Source organism: Gossypium hirsutum, chromosome A05 (assembly GCF_007990345.1).
Source record: "Gossypium hirsutum isolate 1008001.06 chromosome A05, Gossypium_hirsutum_v2.1, whole genome shotgun sequence".
In the NCBI taxonomy this organism is placed as follows: Eukaryota; Viridiplantae; Streptophyta; class Magnoliopsida; order Malvales; family Malvaceae; genus Gossypium; species Gossypium hirsutum.
The window spans coordinates 36,573,166-36,583,318 of record NC_053428.1 but is presented as its reverse complement, the minus strand read 5'-3'; the positions used below and the strand labels follow the sequence as shown (position 1 = coordinate 36,583,318).

Here is a 10,153-nt window from a genome sequence, read left to right as displayed (position 1 = left end):
GTTCTAAAATATTGTCATTATCGTTTTTTTTAGGCTTATTCAAGTAATGGTGATGATCATAGTTATTCTTCACAGAATCCAACCCACCTCCGAAATGGGTCAAGTAGACAAAATGATGGATCATCGTAAGTTAAATCATCTCATAACACCTCAAACTCGACCTAGATGTTATGACCAAATTTGAAGAAATTACTATGATTCATTTGAAAATCCAGAAACCATTTGAGACTTGTAAAAATAGCGCTAGCTTTTGATAAATAAAATTTCAGTTTATTTAGAAAAATACCTTTCTTAACTAATTCATTAAATTTATCGATTATATATTTATAAAACACTTAAGTTCGCACCGAAATTCTTAGTTAAATTCAATTTTGGAAAACACAGTTTGTTATTGAAAATCCAACGTTTTGCGGATAGAATTAATATCATCTAAAACGTCAAAACAACTTAAAATAAAAAATAAAGTCCAAACTTTAAAAAAATATACCACAAGAAAAATGAAGTTAATACGAACAAGTTAAGAGAAACACAATAATAATAAAAAATCAAGCTCCCATTGTACTGATTCGCCCTAAATTTGTGGATTACCTGACAGCAAAAAACAGAAATGTGAGCTTACGGGCTCAATGTGCGAACTAAATCAATAAATCAGATGCACAAATTTCACAAGAAAAACACATCAAATCATGCTTGGTTACAGATTTTAGATATTGTTCATTAACAAATTGGATGCAGAATCATTTTCAGAGATAGATTCATAAACAAATGCATATAAATATCCTACCCCATCCACTACACATCGTCTTTGTCCATCCCTACACACCAATTAGGGTATCAAGTACTCATCTAACCTCACACACTAATAAGTGAGTGTATGCCACTTTATGGAATCACTGCAATTAAGTTGCCAAATACAATATGCGATAAACCACCAAATGTTGATGTATGTGACTACGACACCAAATAAGGCAGATAAATTAAACTACCAACACTTCCTACACAATATCATAAAATCCTCCCCCACTTATCCCTCAACTGCAACTACTTCAGATTTTTAGTCCAACTCAAACACCCTCTCAACCGACCGAGCAAAAATATAAACATCCAAGCTTGCGCAAGGACTCAAACACAAGACCTCTAGCAAACTTACACTCCCCTTAACCACCAGACCAACAAGCCCATTCTGTTATGATTTCACCAACAATTAGCCTTAAACCTACTGAGCAAGGGTAAGGCTTAAATCAGAAAAATTCCAAACTTTACCAAAAATAAGGCTTGAACTTGGGACCTTTCACACACATCCAAAACACTTAACCACTGCAGCAGATACACATTTGTATCAAAAAATTACAGAAGCAGAATTAAAAAATTTGGGGCGTTACACTTGCCTTAGAATCTTGTGTTCAAATCACTGCGTGAGCGAATGGTAATAATTTTTGCTTCTGCGTGTGCCTGCCATTTGTGTAGTAGAGGTTTGGTGGAATTAAAATTCTGAAATAGTTGGATGAGTATTAGTGTGTTAGATTTGGTTGGTAGTAGGGAGTTGAGATTACTATTTTGAATTTAATTTAATTTTTTATTTTTTGTTTTTGTTTTGTTCCCAAAAAATTCTTTCTTTTCCCCATGTTTTTGTTTCTCTGCAATTTTCTTCTGATGTTTTTTGGTCCCTTCCCCTTTTTTGCTTCTTTCTTTAATTTTCGCCTCTAATTGTTTGATTGAATCGTTACGATTTGGATTTCCTTTTATTTCTTATTTTGGCTTCGTAAGTAGGCCTTTGTTCTTCTTTATTTTCTTGGTTTTTGTATGTTCGTTTGGTTTAAGGATTTTGAAGTGGCGAAGTTGTGATGATGGTTTTTGTAACAGGAATTAATGGTTGTGAATCTATTGATTTAGGTAAGAATCTTGAGTTTAACACTCCTCCGGCAAATTAATCCTTGTAGGAAAGTACTGTTCGTTCAAGGATAAGTGATTCTGTCAATTTGGTATAGTTGTGGTTGTTGAAGTTTTGACTCATTAGGAAGTCAATGGACTTTAGTTTCGTAATTAGAATGTTCGTAAGGAATAATTTGTTAAGTTTGTGATGTTTTTTAGGTACTGGTTATCTCGTGGGAGTGCTCATATCGAATCTAGACCAAATGTGTATTGAAAATACAAAAAAAATAGCAATCGGTGAAAGCTAAAAAAGTTCACTGTCAAAGCCACATGGCCTTGTGCTGGACCATGTTAAAACACGGTCTGGGCTAATTGGGTCGTATGGATCAGACGGGCGTGTGGGCCCAAAATTTTGAAATTTTCCCTAAGACCCCGTGCGAGGTCCTGATCAACTGTGGGTCTTTCGTAGGGTCAGTATGTGAGTAAATGCACTATAAAACATGAAATATGGACATCTACTATCTGTAAGAGTAATTAAGATGCCGATTGATAAATAAATCCGAAATCTAATGTTAAGTTTATGATTTGTGTCAGATATGATGTGCATGTAAAATTATAGCATGTATAATTCCTGCTCTGAATATGTATGACATTTATTATTTTCTATATCTGCATCTTGGTTGGATTGTAAATAACATGTGGAGGAAGTGATTCTATGGCAAAGGCATTAAATCGCCTATTGATCCGGCAACTCAGCTGCAACTATTCTGTAAAGTGTTTGATTAACACTATGTGGAGTGTAGGGATGGATAAATGTTTTATACCCATATGGTGTGTTGGGATGGTCGAAGATGGCGTCTAGCGGTTAGGGGTAGGATTATATGTCATGTCTGTTCTATTCGGCTATAAATTTGTTTCTGATAATCTGTTTAACATGCATCTAACTGCTTTAAGTTATTTGATATAGACTGAGTTTAAAAAATGCACTCTTTGTCTAACTAATATTTTTAGGTAATCCTCAAACTTAGGTGGATCGGTGCAAACGGGAACTCGGTTAATGTCATAATCTTTTTAAATTGGATTATTTAAGTTTTGGTATTTTGGTCTTGTAAATTTTTGGACTCTTTAGACTATTTAAATTTTTTTTAAAACTTATTCTCGTATTTTGCTTTATACTACTCAAATGATCTAGTAGACAAAATTTGCATTCCTACCAAAATGAAGGTTTTTCAAACAACGAACTGTCAAATATCCATTTTAAAGAGTCTTCTATTGTGAAATTTATAAATTTTAGAAAATATAAACAAAACAACTTTTTAAGTAAATAGAATGATAAGAAATGATTTTGAATAAAACTGGGATCTTTGAATTTTATTGATATAATTATTGTAAATCATATTAAGTAGCAACTCCAAATTTGGCCATAACGCCTAAGTCGGGTTTGGGGAGTTACATTAATTGTTGAATTTTATTGATATAATTGTTGTAAATTTTTGAACTAATCTAATATTTTTTTATCATATCGATCTAAAATATTGTTTATACTAATATATTGAATGGTTAAAAAAATTTTACATAAATTGAAAGTTTTGTTTCACATAGAGTAAATATTTAAAAAATTTCAAGTTACTCCAAATTTGATATACATGATTTACATGAATAAAATATAAAATATGACGATTAAATTATTAAAACATTGATTGTAAAAAAAAATTATGAAAATATATAAATATATATATTAAATTTTAATTATACAACATTGGAAGTAAAATTTTTCACTTTAATTAAAATCTTCATTATTACTATTCAGATAAAAACACGAAATACTTTAAAGATACGAAGAGATGAAATTTTGGAAATCTACTCAACTCAATATTAATTTGGAATTAAATTTGAACATTGATATTCGATCATAAGTAAATAATAAAAAATGGTTATTAGTATGCTAAAGCATTTCAAAATATTCCATAAATTAATGATTTTATTTAATGTTGTTAAACAAGTTTTATAACTCGAACTGAAATTCAATTATTTATTTAAATTTAAGAAAACAAGAAATAATTATAAAAGTAAGTTGCAGCAAGCGATCATTAAGTAATTTGAACTAGCTAACAAAAAAAAAAATAATTTGGAGACGACTATCTCAATCCAAGGTCAAGGCACGCTATTGACATCATAGAAAGCTGAAAGTGATACTTACAGAACACTTGCCAAATGAGATTGCTGATAAGAATCAAACTTCAAAACATTCTTTATCGGATTATGATAACAACTTTTAATCTGCAAAATAGATAAATAAATAAATAAATATAATATATTTATATATATATATATATATAAAGAAAAGCTATCTCAAAAGGAAGTTGATTAAATTTTATGTATTCTATGTAATCTTACAATATATGTAGAAATATTTGCATTCCTTACCGTATTAATCATCTTCTATGTCATTTATAAATTTTCTTTTGATGTTCTTGAGTATGGAAAGAACATTGTTCATATCAGTCCTATCTTCAGGTAATTCAGCTGAACAATCTAAAGCCAATTTCATAATTGAGGATATACAATTTGCTTTAACAACAAAGTATTTGTCATCTTCTTCAAGTAAACCAGAATCTCCTGCCCCAATTATTCCATTACCTAGTGATGTTTTCACCCAATGCTTCATGCTCATTTCTCCAGCAAAAATTTCATCTGTAGGCTTTTTTCTTGTGAAAGTTTCCATTAATAAAATACCATAACTATAGACATCACTTTTCACGGAAATAATTCCTGCTGATCCATACTCTACATTTTAAACATATAATTAAATCAATAATGATTATATGATGCAATTAGAGATTAATTTAATATCAATAAAAAATACTAAAATGTCACAACAAAGAAAAACAAATACAAATCAAAACATCACCTGGTGCCATATAGCCAATGGTGGCAAGCGTCATTGTCTGCTTCATGGAATCTCCTTCTCCTAATAATTTGGCAATCCCAAAATCTCCCACATGAGCAATCATGTCTTTGTCTAGTAAGACATTACTTGGTTTTAGGTCGCAATGGATTAGAGGAGTCGAATATCCCGAGTGGAGGTATTCTAATGCTGATGCAACATCTATCATTATGTTGATTCTTTGTAGAATATCCAAGAAATGATTGTTAGAGTATAGCCATTGGTCAAGGCTTCCATTTGGCATGAGTTCAAGCACTAGGGCTTTGAAATCAGTAGTACTAGAACAACAAGTAATGACCTTGACGAGATTACGATGAATGATCTTACTCATCACTTCGCATTCGACGTCGAAACTCCTAAACGCTCCCTCTAATTGCAAATTAAAAACTTTTATTGCAACTTCGGTCTCATCAAAAAGTATTCCTTTATATACAGTGCCGAAACTTCCCGAACCAAGCATGTTTCCTCCGCTAAATCCATCGGTCGCTTTCGATAACTGATCATACGAAATTCTTTTCCATTCCTTCAAAGGAAATGAATCTTCTATCGTAGTGGAGTTCGTACTCTTCCTCTTCTTCTTAAATGGTGTGCAGACAAATATTAAGGTAATGACTATGATGATTGAAGCAACTATTGGTAAAACATACCTCAAAACATGTAAAAGGGTCTTCTTTGAATTTCGATGGGAGTTACTTTTGCATGGTGAGACTTGTAATCTTGGTGAACCACACAGTGCATAATTTTTCATGAATGATTGGCTTGTGAAGTTCGCAAAAGGCCCTCCACTTGGTATCTCCCCTTCCAATCTATTCAGAGACACATTAAATTTCTTGAGGTGACGAAGCCCTTCTAGAGATTTGGGAATGACTCCAGAGAGGTTGTTTTCAGATAAATCCAAGCTTTCCAAACTCACCAAGTCACTGATTGACGTAGGGATAAGACCGTGGAACCTATTACTTGAAAGAGCTAGAACTTGCAGATCGCGAAGATTTCCAATTGTGGATGGGATATCATTTGATAACGAATTCATTGACAAGTCCAAGTGTTGTAGTACGCTCAACTTTCCAATTTCAAGTGGAAGGGAGCCGTTGAAATAGTTGGATGACAAGTCTACTTTTAAGATATCTTTCAAGCTCCATAAACTGAAAGGTATTGATGAATGCAACTTGTTGAAGGACAAGTGTAGTTTTCTCATAGAAGTCAACTCGCCCAAACATGGAGGTAAAGGTCCATCGAGCTCGTTATCATCTAATGATAATTCATACAATCCCTTTAAACCGCAAAGATCATGTGGGATGGAGCCTTGCAACTTATTTCCACTAAGACCCAAGTATTGGAGATTCGTTAACCCTCCTATCGTTGTTGGAATGGATCCAATAAGTTCATTGTTGGTAAGTTCCAAAATGATTGCATTGTTCAAGCTACCGATTTCCATGGGAATGGTTCCTTCAATTCTGCAATCCGCGCATGAGAAAACTTGAAGCGTTTGGGAGAGATTGGAGATGGAAGTTGGAAGAACTCCCTTCAATGGGTTGACCGATAAATCTAACACTTTTAGATACTTGCAATTCAGCAAGGAAGCGAAGAAGCTCCACTCACCATTTGAATTAGTTTCAATGGTCAATTTGTTCTTCCAAAGGCGTAACTCCTCGAGAAATTTTAGATTGCCAAGACTATTTGGAATATGACCAGAGAATGAGTTTGCCATCAATGCGATGTTTCTGAGTTTAGAAACATTGGAGATAGATTCAGGAATGTTTCCACTAAGATTGTTGCCCCATAGGTGAAGCTCCTCAAGATTTGAATCCGACCTTATGTCTGGTAATTTACCTGGAGAACCGAAGAAAAATGTTTGCATCGATCATTACCTAAATGACATAAATTAATTTCATTGTTTTATTATTTTGCATGATTGTATGTGGTAAGCTAATGTTTATGTAATGGTTTAAGGAAAAACATGATTGCTAATGAAAATATTTGGAAGTCCTTGCGTTGGTGTTTGTATGCTTTGTGTGAATGTTCAGAGTAGCCTCTTTTTCTATAGAATTTATATGCACTGTTATGCCTGTGTTGTTTTCCTTAAGTTTTTCATATTGTAGCACTCGTATGTAAGAATATGTGAGTTTAAGCCTAATAAAATATATTTATCCTCGTTGGAAAAAAAATTATGAGTAGATTTAAATTTTATATAAAAAAACTTCTTTAATACTAAATATTTAATAAGAGATTGAACTTGAGGCTTGAGGCTTGAGGCTTAATGTATTTGGTTCTTACTGCTATACTTAAAAAGATAATATCTACTAAATTTAGGATTCAAATTCTAACTTTTACAATTTCTTTAATATACACCACTGCGAGAATTATGACTAATTATAATTTATTTATTATGAATCATATATTTTTATAATTAAACAATTTTTACACAATATTATTTCTATAATAAAAAAATTTTATATGAAATGATTTGTAAATTTATATATTATTTTTTGAAATATTTTTTATATTATTTACATTTTTTAATATTTCTATTGTTATCTTAATTATCTAACACATATATAGTTATATCTTTAATGTACAACACATGTGAGTTAAAATTAGTATATATATATATCAGGTACATTTTCAGTAAAAATTTCACAAGTAGTGTTGAAATGATGACAAGTGTCATTAATTTATTTTTTAAACTATATCTTAAGTGATACTTGTCATGATTCTAACATTGATTGTAGAGTTTGGACTCACTAAGCTTGAAGTTTTGTCCAATATTTAAGAGGGTTAAGAAAAAAATATTAAGCTTAAAAAATGAGATTAGACAAAAAAAAAGTCTATCTAAAATATGAGTCAAGCTCGAGGTTCAATATTAAAGTTGAAGGTCAACTTGGCTCTTTTTGAAGTTTGTAATATATTTTTTTATGAATTATATAATTTTTATGAATGAAAATTAAATATAATTAAATATAATACAAATATTATAAAAATATATTAAATCATTTATATTTAAAATTTTAATAAAATCTATAATAATATTAATGTATAATAAGTACTAAATATTAAATAAAAATAATTATATATATTTTAAAAAATAATATAGGCAAATTTAACATATTTAAATAAAATTTGAAATCAAAATTCAACAACTTTTCTTTTAATTCTCCCTAAATTAATTGCAAAGGTAATTTGGTGTTTTTATATAACCAGCAACTAAACCTTTTAAACAACTTCTAACATAAAAAAAGTGATGAAATGTATGCTTAAACTTACCAGATAAATGATTGAGCATGACATAAATGGCTTTCAAAGAAGAACCATTGAGAATAGAATGTGGAATCTCCCCATTTAAGCTCATATTTGGTGCTGAAAATATCTCCAATGAATGAATATTCCCAATCTCCCATGGAATTTCACCTGCATATGTCACCATCCACTTCTTTTTAGACTTTCAAATTTTAGGCACCATGATATGAACATACCAATATTTAAAATGTTTAATGTTTATAATTAAATTTAAATGATTTTTTTTTTGCCAGACAAGACTAAGGTAAAAATTATTTTGTCCAAGTTTTACCCATAGACATCTCTTCTCTTCAAATATCAAAATTCTTTTTTCATGAGAAATAAACACAAGAAGCTCTAAATCGTCAATGATTAAACAAAGCATAACAAAGAAAGGGAATATGTGACTAAGGCTATTTTCTTTTAGGCCATTCTATTAATTTTATAAAATATATTTCTCTCTTTTTTGTTTATTTTATTTTTGCAATATAATAAAATAAAAAATAAATGTTAATTAATTAGAAATACCTTCTAAAAAATTAGGACCTAAATATATCTCCCTGAGTTTGGTTAAATTGCCGATGCTCGTGGGAATGAGTCCAGTAAGCCTCATATCTACAGCGAAAAATATCTCCAAATTCAACAGATTTCCAATTTCCCAAGGGATCTCACCTGTTCAAATAACATAAATCAAGTTGCCACACCCTCCAATCTCACTTTATGGATTATTTCATTTCTTTTTATACTCTAAAATATCATCACTTTTTTTCTTTAAAACTTACCTTCTAAATTATTTCCACCCAAATATAGCTCTGTAAGTGCAGTTAGATTTCCGATTCTCCTGGGAATGCTGCCACTCAACTGATTGTAATCTAATAATAATCCTTGAAGATTCCTGCATTCATCTATAGTTGCTGGAATCTGACCTGACAACTCGTTTGTGCCCAAGTAAAGTGCCTCCAAATTGGGAAGATGGTGGCACATATCATCTGGGATTTTACCAGATAAACTATTCAAGGATAAAGAAATCTTTCGCAATGAAGAAATGTTGTAAATGGAAGAAGGTATAGGCCCATAAAGCTTGTTCGATACCAAGTCAAGTGTTCTCATATTCAAAAGATTACTTATCTCGTGAGGGATTGCTCCAGTCAGATTGTTATTGCTGAGAACCAAGTCTGAAACCTGGTTTAATCTTCCAAATGATGATGGGATTTTCCCGGTAAAGAAATTGAAGCTTAAGTCGACGAGTTTCAGACGACTCAGGTGCCCCAACTCTCCCGGTAAATCGCCATGGAATCCATTGCCACTCAAATTAAGAGAGGCTAAGAACGAGAGGTTCCCTAATTCTGGAGGGATAGTTCCGGTAAGATTCATGTTGGGAAGATTCAAAGCTACGATTCTGTTATGCCTAGCACCGCAAGTGACACCGATCCAGTTACAGAAAGAGTGGCTGGTGGTCCAGTTGTCGATTAGGATGCCATAAGGATCATTGATTTGGTGTTTAAATTCGAGAAGAACAGATTGATCGGTGGTGAGGTTTCTGGTAGTCACGGCGTAGCTGACCATGAAACAGTGGAAGAACATTAATGCCGATGAAAGAAAATGGAAATTGGACATGTTTATGGGTTTGGGAAATGATGAAAGTGGAAGGGGGTCGTTAAGAAAGCATGTTTAAAGCATTGGTTAAATAGGAGGATTAAACTCCAAGCGGAAACTCCTTGGTCTTCGCAACAAACAAATTAGCAGCTTTTGAGTTTGGACCACATAATTTGCCCATCACTCCTTTGGCTTTCTCTTTCGCCCCCTTTATTATGGCACACCGATTCACATAGAAGGTTTATATGAAAAAAACTACTTAAGCTATGCAATATTTTTAGATAAAAGTTTGAAGGGAGTAATGTATTTAGGAATGATTTGTATTTTGGTTTTTTTATTTAAAAAATAGGTAAATTAATTTTTATATTTTTTGAAATTTGTAAATTAAATTTTTTTTTTAGAATTTTATTTGTTAAATGATGATGTGAAACATTAAATTTATTCTGAAAATTATTTTTTATGGAT

At 31.5% G+C, this 10,153-nt stretch overlaps 1 protein-coding gene across 7 annotated transcripts; it reads right to left on the bottom strand.

Annotated features, from left to right (window-relative positions):
- Positions 1 to 460: 460 nt before the first annotated feature.
- On the bottom strand, positions 461 to 9,773 carry LOC107904335 (probable LRR receptor-like serine/threonine-protein kinase At3g47570). 7 transcript variants are annotated; one of them, XR_001686197.2, is made up of 7 exons: positions 8,875 to 9,773; positions 8,621 to 8,764; positions 8,081 to 8,224; positions 4,784 to 6,649; positions 4,513 to 4,659; positions 4,073 to 4,152; positions 461 to 588 (listed from the first exon to the last, which is right to left on the bottom strand). XR_001686197.2 is itself a non-coding variant. In XM_016830675.2 (6 exons), exons 1-6 carry the CDS (start codon positions 9,707 to 9,709, stop codon positions 4,148 to 4,150), a joined length of 3,141 nt encoding a protein of 1,046 aa, XP_016686164.2. In that variant the 5' UTR covers positions 9,710 to 9,773; the 3' UTR covers positions 3,876 to 4,147. The 7 variants fall into 7 exon arrangements, 2 of the variants coding, with proteins under 2 accessions (XP_016686164.2, XP_016686163.2); XR_001686195.2 differs by having other exon boundaries at positions 4,300 to 4,659; positions 8,875 to 9,771; XR_001686196.2 differs by lacking the exon at positions 461 to 588 and adding an exon at positions 595 to 1,491.
- Between the last annotated feature and the right edge of the window lie 380 nt (positions 9,774 to 10,153).